General features: G+C 33.4%; 1 protein-coding gene across 1 annotated transcript in view; it reads left to right on the top strand.

Moving 5' to 3' along the window:
• LOC129221171 (sodium-dependent phosphate transport protein 3-like) overlaps window positions 1–13321 on the top strand; it is a 41277-nt gene extending 27956 nt beyond the window's left edge. The window contains exons 6-11 of the mRNA XM_054855622.1: window positions 1570–1700; window positions 3597–3746; window positions 5820–5952; window positions 7170–7325; window positions 8662–8747; window positions 12776–13321. Coding sequence (XP_054711597.1) covers window positions 1570–1700; window positions 3597–3746; window positions 5820–5952; window positions 7170–7325; window positions 8662–8747; window positions 12776–12982 — 863 coding nt within the window. The 3' untranslated portion in view covers window positions 12983–13321. The remainder of the gene's footprint in view (window positions 1–1569; window positions 1701–3596; window positions 3747–5819; window positions 5953–7169; window positions 7326–8661; window positions 8748–12775) is intronic.
• The last annotated feature ends 8418 nt before the right edge of the window (window positions 13322–21739 follow it).

Here is a 21739-nt window from a genome sequence, read left to right as displayed (position 1 = left end):
AGAGGAAACGACAGCACCTGCAGTCAACGTTTAACTGCGTTTTATCTAATGAAACGTTCAAAACTCCATACATTTCCATAAATTTTGATTGAATATGCTATAGTTGGGGCACACCTAACCTGGCAGTATTGGGAAAACTGATCATAATCACACCATTACGATGCTACCAGGTTAGGTTTGCCCGAACTATAGTGTACCAAGGGGAACGTGCTCCTATCATGTAATAATACAGCTTTTAAACTATTTCTGAAAAAAGGTAATGCCAAATATCATCGTTTTGATGTTCAAGTATAAATATATCCATTATAGAGTCAGTACTAGTATAATAAAAAGCAGTTTAATCCAGGGCTAAGGCAGAACTATATGCAATATATCGCCAGCCTGATCTTAAAATCCAGATACTGGATATCATGATCGGGCTGGCGGTAATTTCAATGAAATACATTAGTATTTACCAAACTAATTAGTTTTAGTTGCTCATAGTATAAAGGCATTTTTAAAGGATAACTTTCTGCGTACCTGATCTTTCATACAAAAAAAAAAAAAAAAAAAAAAAAAAAAAAAAAAACCTTTTCGTGCATAGATATTTTAATTTCTGTAGAATACACTGGTATACTACACTATGCTAAAAGTGGCTCAACAAGGTACTAAACATATCCATTCATTTTATCCGTTCATTTGGGGGCTTTGCTATTATAAATAATCATTTTGCTTTCATTTTGTATTTATTTCTTATATCATTGTTGCCCATACTTGTGTAAAACGTGGTCACGTTTTAAGCTCTGTTTCTAATTGCGTTTTTTTTTTTTTTTTTTTTGAACAATAACGATTGCTTATTGTTCTCACTTCACCGTCCTTGGCGTTTGGTTCCTTTTTCAGCTTGAGCCAGAGACCTCTGCGGCACCACCACCCACCGGCCTCTGGTCCGGAGAACTATCCTCCGGAATCCGCTGCTGCTGTTCGGTGGTGTCCATGTCCTACACACACGCACGCTCATACAAATGCACACTCTCACACGTACAAACTCACACACATGCCTACGTGCATACACACATACCTCTGCAGGTGCGTCGAAATCCGCTTTTCCTGGTCGGAGGCGTCCATGTCCTGTACACACACATGCTCACACACATACACACTCACATATACACTCACGCCTACGTGCATACACACAGGTCTACACTCACACACAAGCATACACACACACGCACACGCGCCTTCACACGCCACTATACACACCTAACCGCCCAGAAGGAGGGGCAGGTTTGGGGGACAGGAGCCGTTTCTAGAAACAAAAGCTCCAATGAGTAGGGTCGTGTCGCAACTCGTGATTGCGAAAAACATAAGTTGAATTCAAAATTTCAGAATTCAAATTATTACTTATTTATTTATTTTATTTTATTATTATTATTATTATTTTGTTACAGAGTATAGTATTCCAGAATATCAGCAATTTATTTATTCTTTAAGTTACAGCAAAAATAATCTTTTGGGGCTAATTCAGTGAATACCTTTTTAATGTAAATATATTTTTAGTGACGAAATACACACGAAAAGTTTACTTTTTAGGTGCGTTAGGTATTATCGCAAGTGCTCTTCTAATATTTCTGCTACATGAATTGCCTAAGGACCATCCACGAATTACGGCATGCGAACTAAACTATATTTTAAGAAATCAAGAAGTCAGTTTATCCTCGAAGGTGAGATATATTTTTTACATTATATTTCAAAGAGCATTTTTTATGAAATTTCCAGCTGTAGTTTTCATCTTCACATCTAATTTTTCAGATTGACTTTTCGTTTTTGTAAAGAGAAATGCAGAATGTAGGATTTTGGATAAAAATGAAACAAAGTATGATTTTGAAGAGCATTAAAAATATTACTTTATTAGTAAATTATGGTACCTAGATTCTGCATCTCACATAAATAAATGTGATGTTAGCTTGGTGTCTATGGATTTGGCGATAAATTAAAAAAATATCGCCATGTTGTCCTCAAATTTCTGAGAAATCGTAAACTGTCACCGAATTTGGCAAATTTCCGAAGCGTTCAGGTCTTTAACATCACTTAACTTTTTCACGTCACAGTGTAATCACTGTAAAATTAGCGTTCAATCCTTTGCATTGATGTTCACAATCGATCTGATGAATCTTCTCGTTCTAAATCGATGATGCTCAACAATTTTGTAAATAACTTTTTTCCTCGTTCTCAATATGTATTCGAGATAGAAATGCTAGCTCCGCAATTTTCCACCAGGTGTTGTTGTGAGCGGTCTCATCGGTTGCGCTTATCCGATATCTCTAGACACCAAGTTTTCGCCACCAGGGGGAATTTTGGCTTTAAAAAGGTGTATTACTGTGAATATTAAAGAATTAAATGTCAACTGAAAAAATATGAGTTTATTTTATTCACAAAATATGATTTTTACGTACAAATGAGGTTTAATATGACCAACATCAAAATTTTGCAGGTTCTGCATGCAATGCACAATATTTTTCACACATCGGGGGGGGGGGGGGGAGGTGGTTGACCTTGAAGCGAAACATCATTTGTATCATTTGTAATAGGTAGACTCAGCCAGAAAGCACCGAATAGTTAGAGGCATGGTCTCGTAATCCTATCTATTCCAAAATAATAACAAACAACCTATTACGAATGATGTTTTTGTTTCAAGTTCATCCGCCTTCTTTTCGTGGTCTAGCTATAAAACTATCAAAGAAATGTTGCCGCTATACACTCAGATCTAAAGTCTAACATGGGGTGGTGCGCCATCCTATATGAATGTTATCCAAGAATGAAATCCTTGGTACCATAACGAAATTTCTTCGTGACGACTTTTGGTATTATTCTTCTCTTGTTACAAATTGAAATTCCGTGTTGGTTTTATTGAACCTCATTTGCAACAACAAACATTTCATGAAAAAACTTGATGTGAGCTGCATTTTTTAGCGTTTAATTCTTTAGTATTCGCAAGTAATACACTTTTGCAGCGCCAAAATTACCCTGGTTGCGATTTTTGGTACTATTGTTTTTATTGTAGAAATCGAAATCCCATGATCTGCTATTCCCGCCCATGAAATTTGGCAATGTTTCGTCCAATACTTCACTTGCTAGAGGGCTCAGAACACCTCTCGTTATTTTATAACCTTCCTGTATATAACTGAAAAAATATGCAGGCAATCGGTAGAATCATGCATCCTGAATTTTGAGAAATTCAGGTCAATTCAGGCTCTTATCCCTTTTGGCTGCCTTTCTCTAGATTCGTTCACAGCTATCTTCTGAAGTAAATTGTAGAAAGATATGATATTGTGATCAGTACCTTCAGAAGGTTACAAAATTTCTTAGACTCTCCGACACACACAAAAAAAAAGTTCAAGTATCCTCGATTACAGTTCTTGTAATGATTTTAAAAATTGCTTCGGTAATAATTTATAATAGCCTTTCTCTTGTTTTAGATTTTTACCTGCCCAGATTGTTTTTCCAATTGGACTGCAATGTACTTTAACATTGGTACCTTTTAATATGTCATAAAGATATGTAACAAAACTGAATTTTAAAAATTATTTTTATAAACTTAGTTTTTTTCTTATTTCCAGAGACCACCTATTCCTTGGAAGAGCATCTTTTCTTCCTTGCCTACGTATGCTCTCATAATTGGCATGTTTGGACAATATTGGATTGGAACACATTTTTTAACCGTTCATTCGACATTCTTAGCCACTATCCTTAAATACAAAATGACTGAGGTAAGAATATTTACTATTTAAAATGGTACACAATAACACAAAATTAGTTGTCATGATCGTTTTTATTTAAATTTGGAGGGTTGATTTTACATGTGATGTTGTTAATTAACTATGTAATTCTTAAATTAATTTTCTGTGAAAAGAAACTAGATATAAATTGCCACAACTTTGATCGAACAAGGTGACTGTTTAAACTTGTTTTTCCAGAAAATAATTTTATCCATGTTTCTTTAAAACAATTTCAGACGAAATTTTGAAATACTTAACCAAAAGTGTTTTTATTTGGTAAACAATGTACTATGGTAAAGAGTATCTTATAGATACAATATCAAGTTTATAGGTGAGAAATTGAAAGAATTATGACACGTCCAATAATCCGGACTTATATTATTGTAATACATATTTCAGATAATAAAACGATGAAACATGAAACAAACTTATTTGTGAAATATTCTCGAAACAGTAATAAAACATAATATAAGCATTTGAAATGATTAAATAAGATTATATATTTTTAAAATAATCAGAAAAAACCTCTCTTTTGGGCCGAGAATCCGTGGTTGGGAAAATGAGCCAGTCCCATTCTCCCAACCCCTATTTCTTAATGTTGTGAATCTCAAAATGAAAAATACTTGAACAGATAATAATAAGCAGACTGTAAAGAGTCAACTACGGAAAATTGAATAATTTATTCAATTAATAAATGATAAGCAGCTATTTTAAGTTCATGTCCAGTATACCGGACGCCACGTCTGAAAGGGTTAAAATATCGAGGCTACTGAATCCGGTGGTGGAAGTTCATGTTTTCGCAACTTCACCGTTTTTGAGCTATACGCAATTGAAATATCGCATGCAATGGTGTATTTATAGCAGTTATACTGCTTCTTCACAGCCAGTTGTCTTCCTATTGCCTTTCCGTACGAACAAAATAAAGATTACTCTACAATTTTTGGAATTAATTGTAGTATAGCCCTCATAATTGAAAATCCTTGCTTTTAGACAAACATATTCCTGGAATACAGTAGGGAAATGTGAGGCAAAGTAAAATGGTTAAGATGACTGAGTTTTTTCAAAATGAACAAATCGAAAATTTGTTTTGAAAACTACAGTACAACAGTACATATAGAAAGAGCATTGTTTTTTATAATAAAACTTGCGTTGAAACAGTATTTTTTATTTTTGGCAGTAAATTTGAGTCTTCAAAAAGAAGTGGAAAATTTTCACTTCTTTTTTCCATAAGGCAAAGTGAAAAATAAATACTTTTGTAATAAAATATTTTCTACTTAATTTAAAAACATATTTTTGATCAAACGAATAAGTAAAAAAAGGTTGAATGAATAAAAATATGAATAAAAGATAATGAAACCAAAAACGAATAATGAAATGAATAAATCAATTGATATATGAAAAAAATAAATGAGCGAGTAAAAGAATGAATGAATAAGAAAATAAGTGAATGAATGAATGAATAAGAGAATCACTAAATGAAAAAATGTAAATGAATTAATTCATAAATGAAAATGAAAGTGATTTAGATTAAATGATTGAGTGAGTAAATGAAACAAACTATTTCACTTTGCCCCATCCACATCTCCCCGTATGTAGTTGAATAATTGTACAACTTATTTAAAATACAAATAAACTCAATATTCAATTTTTGCAGCATTGAATATTAGAAGATCTCAATTAATATTTCAAATGATAATAACAAGAGCTTTATCATTTTACAGTAACAAAAATTATTTTTGACTTATAACAAAATATTACAGTGTGAGTATCAATTTTTTCAAATTGCTAGTATTACAAATTGCTTTAACTTTCGGCGGATTTTTTTTCTTAACTAGAACGGACTACACATGGTACTATATAGTTAAAATAATACCAAATAGGTAGAGCTAAAAGCAGGGTAAATATTTTACCATTTCACTTCGCCTTGCTATTTCACTTTGTCCCATGTTTCCCTACTTTATTTTTTAATAGAAAGAGAAGATATTTTAAAAAAAATCTGGGGTAAAAGTGTATGCATTTTTTATAGACTACAATGTATTATTTTTACTTTTCATTTTTCTTCAGAATGGCCTTTTAACATCTGTACCTTTCGTGCTCCAAACGATATTTACTATCGTTTCAAGCGTACTGTCGACTTGGTTGAATAAAAGAAACTACTTAAACGTATCCAAGGTCAGAAAAATGTGGAATTTTCTGGGTGAGTAAAAACTAATAAATGAAATGATAACACACTTTCGGAGACAATAAATACCACAACCAACGTAATAAAGCACGTACAACCAAAAATTGCATACACGAATTGCAGAATTGGTTCCTTTTTTTTTTGCACCAATACACGTGCATGCTACATTTTAAAAAGGAGTTATATCCAGAAAGTCAATATTTATTAATCTTATAGCATTTGTTAGTATAAAACGGAAGTAAAAATCTTCAAGTTCTACGTGCAATGTACCGATAATCATCCAGTTCCCATCCAGAGACAGAAGTTGCGTCCTCATTACGGACTCATCAGTCTGGAATAGTGAATAACCGAGCTGAAGGTAGATTTCATTTTATTAAAGCTACGAGTGTCAACAATATTTTCGTTATTAGGAATTGATGAACTGCTTTTGACGAAACCAAATAAAGAGTAATCGCATGGCTTGTGGAACGAGCTGAATTGCAAGTTAGATGGTGGTCGTGTCACAAAAGGATTACGCATCCAGCATTTTGTAACTGAAAAAAAAATGATGTACAGCAAACCCTCGCTACATCGCACATCGGTATATCGCTCATTCGGATATATCGTGAATTTCCTCTAAGTTCGGGCCGATTGATGGATAAATGTTTTATCTCTCAGGAAAAGTTTGTTCTTTTAATGAGCTAAACAAAACTGGCATGTTTTACATTCATCAGAGCTTACTGCAGTTTATGTTGCAACTTTCGATTCTCACTTTAGCAGAAAACAATCGAAGCATCTGATTTTTTTTTCATCTAGAAAAATAATTGATAAGCTAAATTAAGCTTTTGTTAAAAAAGTAGTCCCAATAAACTGAAGTTGTGGTAGACGCACATATTTATTTTTACATCAAATCACTCATTGTTTTTTATGACCTCGGTTACATGGCGTTTTCAGATACATCGCGCTTTTTTGTCGTCTCCCTACAAGCGCGATATAACGAGAGGTCACTGTAATTTTCTTTACATTTATGTATCACTTTTTTTATATGAGCAACAGTTTCGAAAAGATGATGATATTGAAATCGGGTCCGTCTTTTGTGACTACCCTGTAATAAGCTAAAATACTGAGAAACTGATATACTAAATCGTATAACAACTTTAATTCGTACTAAGACATTAAGCTATACAAAAAGTTTTGTACTATCATTTCCTTCTTTACCTAATTCTTCAATTTCTTCCTGATATCTTTTGAAGGATGCCTTGGATATTCCTTGTGTCTAACTGCAATTATGGTTTCAAAGTGCGAAACAACGACTACCGTCCTGAGCTCGATTCTAGCTATTGGCTTTTCGGGTTTTGCCTACACTGGATGTATGATTGTACCAGGAGATATGTCACCTACTTTCGCAGGTATGTAGACTTAACCTAAATGTCATTCTTTGGTCAGAAGTTTTTGCTTTTATGTTTGCGATTGCTTATCAACCAGGATGATAAATTTACGTTCATATTTTAAGTGTATCTCTGTACAATATTCTGTGTATTTAAAAACCGTTCATGAAAAATAGATTTTTTTCACCGCAATTACGGCTGTTTGGTTTACTTTTTCAATCACTTATTAAATCACTTACGAATTCATTTAATGAATTAACTCATTTAGATTTCTTCGTTTAATAAGTCACTTATTTGTTTTCTCAGTCTTTTATTTTCATATTGATTCACTATTTTATTCACTCACCAGCTGCGTCGCCCGGCTTTGCACGGTATACCCCACAAATAAAAGTTATGTCAAGTGACGCGCGTTCAACAATCAGGCATGAACAGAAAAAAAAATCTGTAAAATTCCCCGACAAATTTCGGGAAAATAACAAAAAAGGAAAAAATAAATTAATCCCCCGATTACAGCAAAAGCTTCAAAACAAAAGCAATAATTTATTTGTTTACAGTTCATAAAAAAAATAGCAACAGATCTTTCTTCTTAATGATTTTATTCACGGTATTTGAAATTGAGCTGAAGGTAGACGATAAATTTCCGTTTTAAAACTGGTAAACTTTGATTTAAAAAAATTATAACTTTTCTCCTGGTTCCCTTTACACCCTTGTTTTTTTTTTTTTTTTTTTTTTTTTTTTTTTTTTTTTTTTTTGTTTGTTTGTTTGTTTTTTTTTTGTTTTTTTTTTGTGTTTTTTTTTTTGTGTTTTTTTTTTTTTTTGAAATTTGGAGGAAGTAAAAAATCTACAACAGGGGTATTTTTAAGCGGTCTTTCGAATAAGACATAAATCAAGACAGTCGGACAATTATTTCGGGTGAAAAGAGCCATTCAATGCTGTTTTCAGGTCCTAAAAATAAAATTTAAACGATTCGTTTCTTTTTTTCGTTCGAAAACCCCCTACGTTCCTTCTCGGTGCCTAAGTACTTCCCTGCCAAATTTGGTTGAGATCCGACATAAACTGTGGATTCAGATGATTGACAACCATGCACGCACACAATACATATATTCTGTTTTATTTATATAGATTTTTAAAAATTGATTAGTTAATTTATTTATTTGTTTTTCTGCCAAAAAAGAAACAATGCTTTAATGTGTGATTTATTATAAATATTGTTTTTTTTTTATGTTCTGTAATTTTTAAAACAAATATCCAATTTGTTTTAAAAGTTTATAAAAAGTTTATAAAAAGATAAGTTGTCATAAGTTATTCACTTTGCTTCACATTCTCCTACTACTGAAGATCACATGTATAATTTTAGGTTCTTTAATGGGCGTGAGTTCAACAATATCATCCACATCAGGATTCATTCTTCCAATTACAGCTGGACTTCTAACGAACGACGAGGTAAATATTAAACCTTTCTTTGATGACGAAAGCAAGTAATACTTATCATAGTCCGAAGACATCAATCAAAAGAACAGTTTTTCTATAAAAGAACAGTAAAATTATTTATATCAGTATCATCACTAAAAGATTAATGAGAAACAAGTTGCGAGACTTGCCTATTATTTTCGCGGAAAAGGCATGTTTTTATAAATTGTTAATACTTAATAACTTTTTTTCTAAAGTTGAAAATAAGTAGGGTAAAGTCACCAGAGTAACAGACAAGAGTCCAGTAACTGACACGCATAAGTTTGGATTTGATTGAACATTTTAGGCGGGTAAAACTGATGTTGATGTGGCCAATGAATACGGTGCGACCATCTAGTGCAGCGGTTCCCAACCCATGGGCCGCAAGCAGTATGTCACTGAGCCATGGACACTGGTCGAGAATCTGAACCAAGATAAATCTTGGGGTCTTAATTTCAGTTTTTTTTTTTTTTTTTTTTTTGCGAGAATTTACTTGCATTCAGGAAGAGTGGTTGTAAGAGATATTAATTATTACGAGTAGATGTACCGTCACTCAACAGCACTCCCTGGCTCATAGCAATAAGGAATTTTAAGAGTATATTTCTTAGGAACTTTCACCTATAGTTAAAGATGAAATCTAATGAATCAGAAACGCTTTTAAAGAAAATTGCAAAATAAACTAGTATTAGATTCAAGCTTGAAGTTAAAAATGCTCCTCCTTTGTTGAACTGGCATGAATAACCAGTGAATTTAGACACTTGAGGAGCTTTCCGATAACCTTACAATTTGAATGATTCTTCTTATAGCAATTTTCAAAATAAATAAATAAGTAAATAAATAACCACAGAAATGCATTGAATGAATGTTGCAAGTTATTTGAGACTATACTTATCCAGATATCAACTTCCTCGTGGAGGAAAGAAAAGGTCAAAAATTCCAAGTCGTTTTAACTTTGATAACAATGAAGTTGCAATAAAGTTGTTTTCTTTTTAAAAAAAATAATTTTGAAAATTCCTCTTGTGCAGTATATCTGTATCAGTAGGGCAGCATGAGAAGAGAAGGAGAGGACAGTTATGAGCAGAGGCTATCCCCCCCTCCCAGAAATTAAATTTTGGCTGTGTAAGTTATATATTGTAGTTAGTGGACCTCAATGGTGTTTTCTACAAAACTGGTGGGCCGCACAACTAAAAAAGTTGGAACCGCTGATCCAGTGCTCTCAGAGTGAATTTTATGAACCAGTTGGTATTTACAATGCAGTGGTGGACGGTTATGAACAGCCACCACGAAGTCAGCTGGTACTTCCTGCTCATTTGAGTTTATTGAGGATTTTGTTCTGAAAATACAGAACTTTTGTACATTTTGAAGCGAAAAAGGAAATTTTGTTTATTACTCATTCATTCTTCATCCTGTCTGTTACTCTGTATCATCAGATCGGAGTCTGATCTCCATTTAATATTTTGGTGTCTGTTACTGGGGGTCGGAGTTTTTTTCGAAATTGAGCAAATAAAAATAGACTTAACTAATTCAGAGGATCCAGAAGCAGCGAAACGTTGAATGAGAAATAGTTGCATGAGAGAAAAACAGTTTAAATTGCCTAAATACATTAAGTGGCTCAGAAAGTTGAGTTAACCTGAGAAGCATGTCTTAAGCATGTCTCTGACAGGTGCCGTTACCCTATATTTAATACAAAGTGGTGCACGTACTCACGTACACACGCTATAACTTACAATTTACTTTAATATAGTTATAAAGAATCGCAAATATAGAAAATGGCACATTAAAACGTAACAATAACCGAAAGCTTGTGTGCTCGTTGGAAATCAGTAATCGCAATTTCATTGACGAAATGGAAGGTGTTAAAAAGAACAAAGAGAAGTGTTCTACTTTACGTTCTCACTGAATTTTTTATCCGAAATTTTGTATTGCTCTGATTAAAAAATCGATCTTAAAAAAAAAAAAATAATAATTTGAATTTTGACATTTTGAATTCAAGTTATGTTTTTCGCAATCACGAGTGTGTGTATGTAGGCGTGTGTGTTTGTGTGGGGGGGGGGGTAATATGTGTGTTGTGTGTAGGGGTATGTGTATGTGTGTAGGCATGTGTGTTTGTGTCTGTGTGCTGGCATAAGTGTGTGAGTAGTTGTGTGTTTGAATGTGTTTATGTGGGGGGGGATGTATGTGTTTGTGTGTGTGTGTGTATGTGTAGGTGTCTGTATGTATTTGTGTGTGTATGTGTTTGACTGTGTGTATGTGTGTGTGCGTATGTGTGTTTGTGTGTATGTGTGCGCGTGTGTGTGTAGTTGAGTATGTATGCGCGTGTGTGTAGGACATGGATGCAATCTGGAGACGGCTTTCGCTATAGGAGCAGCATCGTGAGGAGCCCGTCGACGGTGATGGTGCGGAGGGCGGCGGTGGGAAAAATCAAAGGAACGTCAAAAACAGTCAAATGAGAACAATAAGCAATTGTGATTGCTCAAAAAAAAAAAAACATATTCTTACAAATTCACACAAAACAATAAATAAATTTACCTGATATAAAGTTATCCTCTTCAAAAAAAAAAAAAAAATAATTTTGACATCTTGAATTCAAATTACGTTTTTCGCAATCACGAGTTTGTGTATATAGGCGAGTGTGTTTGTGTGTAGGGATATGTGTATGTGTGTGTAGGCATGTGTGTTTGTATGCTGGCATAAGTGTGTGAGTAGTTGTGTGTATGAATGTGTGTGTAGGGGGGTATGGTGTACTTGTGTAGGCATATGTGTTTGTGTCTGTGTGCTGACATGAATGTGTGTGTGTGTTTTTTTGTGTGTGTATGTATGTTTTTTGTGTGTGTATGTGTAGGTGTCTATGTATGCGTGTTGTATGTGTTTGTGTGTGTAGGTGTATGTGTGTGTATGTGTGCGTGCGTGTGTGTGTGTGTAGTTGTGTATGTGTGCGCGTGTGTGTAGGACATGGATGCAACCTGGAGACGGCTTTCGCTACAGGAGCAGCAGCGTGAGGAGCCCGCCTCACAGTGGGGCGAAAGCGAGAAAAACCGCTTAAAAGGGTTTTTTTTTTCAATAGTCAACCAATTGAGGATTGATATATTTGCACAGTCCTACATCTTGGGCAATCATAACTGAAATTTTAGAGCCATTCGTCCACTACAAAGCTGTAGATAGCCTTTAGATGGTGAAGAACTATGAATGAAGGGGATTTAAACAAATTGCTTTTAAACAATCTATACATTTTTTTCTTATTAATGGCGGGTATATTTAATTTTTCTCGGGTCCGACGATAGTAAAACAGCAACAAAAAAGAATAAACGAATATTCAAACCAATAATTGGTTTTGATCAGCACCGAAAACTGGGGAATTCAAAGTTATTTTTTTCAAAACGCCCTACAAAAAAATGTCCTCTTATGTCCTCTTAGAAATTAATATTAATCGGTCATCAATGGTCTGTAGAAAGACCCTGAAAAGGAATTAGCTGCGTAAACCTGCGAACTTTGGACCCAGAGCCCAAACAAATCGAGAAAAATCCATTATAACATGCTTGCGTAAACAAACAAGCGAGAGAGGTTTAAAAACACTTCTAAGCGCTTTTTGGCGTTTTCGCCCCACTGTGCGCCTGTCCACGGTGATGGTGCGGTGGTTGGCGGTGAGAAAATAAAATGATAGGACATCAAAACAGTCAAATGAAAGCAATAAGCAATCGTGATTGCCCCAAAAAAAAAAAAAAAAAAAAAAAAAAAAAATTTAATACTGTTCTGTATTGATTAGTTAAAATACGTGAGTACGTTTGAAGTATTATCACATAAAATATCATCTGGTAAACTGATATAAGTATTTTGATGCTTCTAATAATATTTCTGTTTCAAATAAAAATGCACTGACTATTCAAAACACCCTGAACTGGAGCGTGGTTGAAAAGGTTCAAATCTCGTGTAATACATTAACTTTGTTTTATTGAAAACTAGAAAAAATTGTGAATGAAGTAATGTTTTTTTATTGTTATTTTAAGAATCCTTTTTTTTTTCAGCAATCAGTAGGACAATGGAACAAGTTTTTCATAATATCAATCTCAGTAGCTATGATTTCTGGGATATGCTTTGCTGTTTTTGGATCAGCAGAACTGCAACCCTGGAATCCTACTAACGTGGAATGCCCTGAAAAAAATGCAGAACAAATGCAACAGGAGACACCGTCCACTGACGTGAAAGAAACGGAAAGTTCAGTCCACATATGAAACTTTTTATTTGACATCAAATGAAGGGCTCGAGGCAGAAATGTTGAAATAAATGCGGAACAAATGCAACAGAAGACAATGTCCACTGACGTGAAAGAAACGGAACGTTCAGTTTTCACATATGAAGCTTTTTATTTGACATCAAATGCTCGGGGCAGAAATGTGACAAGCCACAAGAAGTGGCTTTTCGATCAAACTTTTTGTCCCTCATAATAAAAATTGAAATAAACATGACGATAAATTATGTCATTTGGAGAAAAGCAAGTCTGGTTTTAGTATTGCAGAAGATCCTTTCAGGCCCTGAGCCTTTCAAATATATATTGCTTTTATGCTGTTGAGATATAATCAAGCATTTATCTTTAAAATATATTCAAAGATAAATTGTGTTGAATTTATTTTAAGAATCTCTTTTAAAAGTTAACAATTTGTGGTTATTTAGTTTTCTCTTTTGTGCTGCTTTTCATTTGTAAGAGTACAAAAAGAAATAAATAGTTATACAATTTTGAAGAAAGTGACTAAAAACAGAAATGAACAAACAAAAACACTATTTAATTTTCAAAACAATTTTTTTTACAATGGTCTTAAAATTTGGTATGTTTCCTTTTTATTGAGACAAATGTCTTGCGTCTGCTCCGTTGCGGCTATATTTAGCAGTGGCTCAAAATATGTTTTTGGCAATTATGGAACATTTTAACACATTACTTTGACGAAGCCCCTTAATGTGTTTTATTGCATCAGTGGATCATTTACATTTACGGACTTAGCTATTTCTGATAATTTCTTATCAAAATTTCAAAAATAAGAACTGAAATGCTGCTAAAAATATCATGCAAGTGAATAACGAATAAACGAATTCGTGCTTGAAATTTAAATGAATCAATTAAACAACGTTTTCAAAAATTACAAATTACTGCATACACGTGTTTCGTTGTTATAAGGAACACCTTTTTCAATGCAAAAAATTGTGAGCTTTTGGATGAAAAAGGTTTACAGTAGACCCTCGTTTTACGCGGGTTTATTTTACGCAATTTCTATTATACGCGGTTAAAGATTTGACTCCTTTATTTTATTTAATGCGGATGAGTTTCGGTTTTACGCGGATGTGGCAGTGCAAACAAATAAAATGTTTCCCTCTTTCAAAATCCAAACTCCTAAAGATTTCAGATTACGCGTAATTAACTGCATTTTGGCGTGCAAATAATCGAGCTTGGGCCACTGGAGACATATTATGCGATTGGTTCCAGAGCTTTTTCCAGAGGTAAATTTAATAAACTCGCACAGTTCAGAATTCACTCGAAGAAGAGCTTTTAGGAGAGACAAAGGAGAGCAAAACCAACGAGGATACCGACGTCGGTGACACACAACCAAAAACGTTTACAGTTGGCTCTCTGTTTAACGACGGCTTTTCACGGTCCCAGATGGTTCACTGTAGTGTTAAAAGCATTCTATTTAAGGACGTTTTGTACTTAAGGACGATTTTTTGTGGTCCCTTAAAAGTCGTTAAACAGAGAGTCAACTGTATATTGAAAATTTGGAGCCATTCCTAGACAATAGAAATGATATTTCTGATTTGTCAGTGAGGGAAGATTCTATCATGGAAATGACGCAAGTGAACGTGGATGCGTTAATTCTCTGCAAAGAATTACAGAGAAAAATTCCTATTGACTGCCAAAAGACTATCATAACCAGCTCCTCTTTATAAACAGAACACGAAATTAATTTGTTTTCTTTATGCATGTTGCGCATAAAAGTCGATATAAGTACATATTATACTTGTTATATAATTAGTTATCACTAGAATGAAGTATTTTGTTATCTACGGAACCAAACCCCCATTTAAACACTAGTATTAGGTCTCAATTTATTTGGTTTCAATTTACGCGGCATTTCCGTTAAACGTAACCCCCGCGTAAAACGAGGGTCTACTGTATTTAGGAAATGAAAAATAGAGACAAACAAGCACCTAAGGGAGATAACAGACTTAAGAGGTGTTACTGTTACCTCTTAGCTTCATGTATGGTAATAGGTGTGTAAAAAAAGTATAAGTAAAAGTTAAGATACTCATATTTTAAAAAATGTTACATTTCTTACATCAATCACAATAGTAAATACAAGGACTAGATCACAACCACTATTTAACGCTTAAAGATAGCCTAAACCTAATGATTATTCTATCGATGTTGTTCAGTTGATTTGTTAGTTTTTGGTCACAAAGAATCCATAGTTTATCTAATTTAACTTGGGGGTTAAAGTAAATAATTCTAGTTATAAAATAATATGAAAAAAAAACTGTATTAACAGGGGTGCCCTCCCTAACAGCAAGGGCGCATCCCCCTACATATTACATAGACCCCCCCCAAAAAGCAAGACCCCCTCAAAACCCTCCTAAAAATTTGAATGGCGCATTCTGAACCATGACCCCCCCCCCCCCCAATCTCCTAGGTGAGCACCCCTGCTATTAACAAGAGCAGCAACATTCTTCTACATCTATAGCACATTGCATTTTAATCAACTGTTTTCGGATAAGTTTGTAAAAGCATGCACGCGTTAGACGGATGAATGTCCAATATGTTTTGAAAATGAAAACCGTACCAGTCTAGGAATGAATCTGGTACTGTCTCACCACGAAGAACGTGGAATACGGCAAGCGGCTAAGTAAAGACGATTCTATCTGAATGAACAGCACGGGAGAGTAAATGAGAGTAAGAATAAGTTTAAAAATCTTGATTATTAGTTCTGTAACATAAATAATAAACAAATTTGGATCAGCTGCTCAAGAGTTTTAGATTTATTATTGTAATAGGGATTTCAAATGAGACTGCAGTACTCGAGTTTGGAGCGCACAAGACAAAAATAAAGTGTTTTTAGTGCTTGCTCATTAGAAAAATCTTTAGTCTTGTGTTTAAAAAAAAAAAAAAACAGAACCTGATATGCCGTTGAAACAATGTTGTTAATGTGTTGCGTAAAATCAAGGTTAGTATTGAAAGTGATTCCCAAATCCATAGCGAAGTCAGAACGCGATAAACACTGTTGGTCAATTTTTATAAAGATGCAAGAATGGCTCAGATCTGCGACTGTAACTCAAAACACTGCATTTACTAATATGTAAATAAAGTCTATTTCCCATGCACCACCGGTGCAGCTTATCCAAATCAATCTGTAAAAGGGTAGCGTCAGAGATACTGCTTAGAATTAGTGATGTTCCAGATATCCGTATCCGCGGATATCCGAAGGAAAATAAAGATCTGTATCCGTATCCGTATCCGTTACTTTTTTGACGGATCTTAAACGGATTATTTCTATTCTAAAATTTTTTTAAATATTTAAAAAAAATGCTCTTAAATTCCGTTTAAATTAGGTTTTATTCCCTATTTAAATTATAAGGTATCATTTCAGAAGCTAATTTGTACCCCCCCCCCCCCCCCCCCCCCCGTTGCAAAAAGTAAGGAGAAATAAGTTTTAAAAGTGTGTATCAGTGTGTCTTTTTGTAGCATCGTAGCTCCTAAACTGATGATCCGATTTTGATAGTTCATTTTTCGTTCAAAAGGTGACTTTTTCGAAAGTGTTCTTAGCTTGGCCTCGTTTTTGTAGAACTTTAATTACCGGAGATATTAATTAAAAACCGATTTAATGTTTTTCACAATTAAAAATTTACCCGTACGTTAAAAATGTTGGCCCTAACTGAAAGAACGAAGTTTTCCGCGTTTGATATTTATTTTAAACTTTCAACTTATATACAGTAGGAGCTATAATCTTGTTAAGTAAACTTTAAATGCAATTCTAAGTCTTTATACGCGTGATTAGTAGCGATTCCATAGTCGGAAGATAAGGAGAAAAAGCTCAATGATTTAAAACTTTTACCTGCTGTCAGTTCATATTTGATAACAAATGTGTGTTTTGACCCGCGGAATTCATCTTAATATGAGGTCGACTCTCTGGGATATGTTTTATTTTTCAAAGTTTTAATTTAATATTAGTTTTTGTTATTAATTTGGGGTTTCTGTTATTTTTCATTTTTGTTTTCCTCGGCATCCTTAAAAAAAGTGAGACTAAATTCTCTATTTACTGTTTGTAAAGCTGTTCCCGGCTCTGTATTTCGTCGGTCCAAGAAGTTCGGTGGAATGGTTCAGCGCTGCATTTATGCTGAAATAAAATGGGAAGAATTATTCCTAGCCTGTCCAGTAGCAGCTTTACACTCTTGCTCCTGTATCCTACATCTGCCGAGTAAACTAGAAATAATTTTTCACATTCCATCAAAGCATTAATGCAGCGCTGACCCATTCCTTCCAACTCTCCCTCAATTTTAACGGAGATTTCTTTAAAGAGTAAATCATAGTCTTGATTATATTTTTGTCGCAGTTGACATTTTTTGAAGAAACTGCCATACCTTCCGTAATAAATAACTTCCGTAACAAATATTACACTTGGATAGTTTAATTGGGTTTTAAAAAAAATGAGATCCGTATCCGTATCCGCGGATCTTGACACTAATGATCCGGATCCGTATCCGCGGATCTACTTTTTTAACGATCCGGCACATCACTACTTAGAATACGAATGTTTCTAAATAGCTTTAAATCATCAGCGAACAAAAGATAGTCACAATATTGAAAAATATTACAAATATCATTTATGAATAAAATAAAAAGCAAGAGTCCTAAATTAGAGCCTTGCGGCACACCAGAAGTATTAGTAAAATCATCAGAAATGGCACCATTGAAATAAACATATAACATTCGACCACTTAATATGAAAAAAAAACAATCTGTAAGACTGATGTGAAAGCCAATGTAATTCAATTTCGTCAAAAGAATACCGAAGTCAACCGCATCAAACGCTTTTGCAAAATCAGTGTAAATAATATCAAATTGACCACTGCTTTCAAATGCAGAAATGATTTTATTAGTTAAACAAAACAAATTAGCACTCGTAGAACGCTTGGGGAAAAAACCATGTTGAGCATGTGATGCTAAATTTTTTACTTGATGAAAGAGCTTTTTATGAATAATAGATTCAAAAATGTTCAAAAAAGAGCTCAAAATTGCAATTGGGCGATAATTTCTGCATTCATTTTTATTCCCAGTTTTAAAAAAGGAATAATTTTCGTATGCTTCCAAGCATCAGGGAATGTGTTCCTTTTCACAGAAAGGTTAAATAAATGAAGAGGATAGATTAGCCCATCAGCACAACCTTTAACGATAAAAAAAAGGCACATTATCAACCTCCAACTGTTGAAGAGGACCTTAAAGCGTTAATGGCAATGGTCTCATATCATCATAACCAATATCAACTTTAATTAGATCACAAACGTTGTTTTCAAACAGATTAAAATTTCTTTCATAACAAGTATTAGGCTGATACATAGAACTGAAGTAGTTTGAGCATGCCCCAGCAGTATCACTATCATTATCATAGCACACATTGTTGTAAAACATTTTTTTTAAGGCAGGGAATATTTGTTATTCAAGTAGGACCAACATTTCTTTGGATCAGAAATAAGATTATTTTCAGTAATACGTAAATATTTACTGTAATCATCTTTATTGCTTTTTTTAAGAGTAGATCTTTGAGTTCGAAATTCATTAAGCACATTGGGATCATCAGTTCTTAAAGTCTATTTGCGTACTTTATACTTATGCCTTATCAATCTTTTGGTTTCAGTTGAGTGCCAAAAAGGAAATTTCCTGATATTAATTTTAATGGGAATAGTTTGATTGCGAAATTGAAATCATCAAAAGCATTTAGAAAGTTCCAGTCAATCTCGGAAAAAAATACAAAACATTTTTAAAAAATCAGCTCTCTTGAAATCATAGTTAGCACTTTTAAGGGGCGTTTTCTATGACGAGCAAGCATAAAATTAACACCAATTACAAGAGCAGGATGATGCAGATCTTCCGAAACCAGAGGATCAACACTATGCACAACCAAAATATCACAAAACTGAACATTAGATAAAATTAAGTCAAGGTATTTACGATTATAATTGAGAACATTATTGAATTGTTTAAGATCATGCAGATTCATAAAGTTAAATAAATTTCTGACAGAAGAATTCATAAAATGAACATTTTCAAGATCGATATTGTGCAGGTTACAATCACCGCAGATAAAAATATTACCAAAAGAACTAAAACGTTCAAAGCAGTCAAAAAACTCAAGATATTTTTCATTATTAAAACCAGGTGGACAATAAACAACGCACAAAAGCAATTTACGGCAAAATCTCAAATTTATAGATATCCACAAAGATTCAAAGTTTAAGTTCAGCAAGTCAATATTAGCAGCAGAAAACAGTTCTTGATAGCAAGAATTACACCACCACCAGGCGTACAGTCATTAGCCACAAAATCACGATCTTTTCTGAAAACAGTATATCTATTGTCAAATAAGTCAGCAGAATCAATATCTTCACAAAGCTAAGTTTCAGTAAGACAAATTATATCAAAACCTTTGGAAGAAACAGAGCTGAACATAGAAATTTTAGTTCTCAAGCCACGGATGTTTTGGTAATAAATATTGAGTCATTTATCATCAGTTTCGGAATTAAGAGTCCCATTCTCACAATCAGTATCAGCGTCCAGTATAACACGTTCCATTCTCAAACGTCCGAAAAATTCTGTCACAAGGCAACCTTTAGGCCATACTTTTGGATTCATTAAACGTTCAAAATTCTTTTCGCAAACCTCAATGTAAAAAGATGAATAAGAGTCATATGTGGTAATTAGTTTCTTGCATTGGATATGATCCAATTTCAGTGGAGCCAAAACGTCAAGAACTACCTTTGGTGATGATTCCGGACTTAACCTGAACAAAAATACAGCCTTCCTTTCAGGTATATTTAGGGATAATTTTCAAGCCCGTGCACTTGTTAGCTCCATTTATTATGCTTTTGGACTTTGATTTCTTGTTAATCAAGGGGACATCAGGTCGTTCATAAGCTGCAGCAAGATCGGTTGATTTAGATGAAACAACCGAGGCACAATCTCCAGATGAAGCCACAGCACTGGCAAAAAAAGGTTACTTTAAATCGAAAAACTCATGCAAGCTTTCTTTACATGCTTCACGATAAGCATGTGCCTTAACACGTTCGAAGTTCATTGAAATCAAAAACTTCAGTTCATTTACTGCATTTCTGACCTCAACAGCTTCTGGTGGCTGTTGACTCATATTATTCTTGGAATTGATTGCACTTTCAATCTTCGAATAACAACTCAGAAGTGACTCATAAAAAGCTTCATCATTGAAATCGGCGATCTTGAATCTAGTCTTTGATTTATGTTAAAACACGAAAAAATTTTAAATCCTGAACTGGGTTAAAAGAAATGTAGATGTACACAAGTAAAAGCCACAATACACTAAAACTAGACCAAAAAAACCCATATAAAATAGTAAAATAAGACAGCAAAAAAAAAAAAAAAAACGCGCAAGAACACCAAGTACGCTCTGTTGCCAACCGAGGGTGCCAAGATAAGTTTTAATACAAATATGCAGAATCAGATAAGAGTGAATCATATCTTTTTTCGATATCTATTAATATTGAAACAATATGTATTGTTACAATTTAATTAAAATAAAGTTTAAATGTAGGTCCATATCATCATGTGTGTTTATGATCTTTGCTATTCTTATAATTGTGTTTACAAAAATATTTACTTTGCGAGTTAGGTCATAAAATTATGTGCCAACTTATCTTCTTTTACAGAAAGTAAACTTCTTTTCAAACAATAGCCAAAAACTAAATAAAAGAAACGTTTTCGAAATTTTCATCAGTATTTAATGCATTTTTGTAACCAGTTTCACATTCTTTCATCATTTACGCTTTTACAGTCGGGGCTTGAAGAATTGGGTTTGAAGTTTCTTACCTGAGCGTTATTTTTTTCTCAACTCATTTTTATGCAACTGGTTATGGTAAGTGGTTCAATTTCAGGCTTTTGTTTTGAAATATTATTTTCTTACAACTAAACAGAAGAAAGTTACTTATTAATTTATTTATTTCTTGAAGGTTAAAATTAAAAAAAATGGAACCGACTTCAAAACTACTTATGGAAATTGCTCTTCAAAAATTAAGTATATATATATATATATATATATATATATATATATATATATATATATATATATATATATGCTGAAACACCATCAATACTACATTTAGGCGATAATTTTGGACGTCACGTCGGTGCAAACACGGTGGGTAAAATGATGTGCAACTGTATTTAGTTTACACTTTTCAGAAAAACCATTCAAAATTAAGAACGAAATACTGTGAAACAAATACATTGTTATCAATGTAGTGTATGCAAATGCTATTGAAGAGCCTTGGTATGTTAAAACTTATATTTGTAGTTAAATTATGGTTGCTATACTTTTATCTATTGTTTTTGTGCTAACTTCAAAATTCATATTTAAAAGTAGAATGTTTAAAGGTGGAATTGCTTAAGTTTCCACCATTATTTTCAGTTGCAAGCGCTTTATGGTGTTTTTTAAAAAAAGGTCATCGGAAAACGAAGACAACATTTTCATAAAACAATTTTTAACTAAAATGGCAATTTTCTGGTGCCTTTAAATTTTTCTTCACGAAATGTGACTTTGAATCAAATGCAAACTCATTACGTTTTAAGGAGATTTTATACATAGAATAAAACCCTTTAAGAAAGGAATATAAATTTCAAAATAAAATTGCAGTATATAACTCAGTATCTTGAAAGTGATACTTGCTTTTCTTAGAATGCATTTTAAAAACTAAAGATGAATAAT

The sequence above is a fragment of the Uloborus diversus genome, chromosome 4 (assembly GCF_026930045.1).
Source record: "Uloborus diversus isolate 005 chromosome 4, Udiv.v.3.1, whole genome shotgun sequence".
In the NCBI taxonomy this organism is placed as follows: domain Eukaryota; kingdom Metazoa; phylum Arthropoda; class Arachnida; order Araneae; family Uloboridae; genus Uloborus; species Uloborus diversus.
This window is presented reverse-complemented; position numbering and strand designations above follow the sequence as displayed.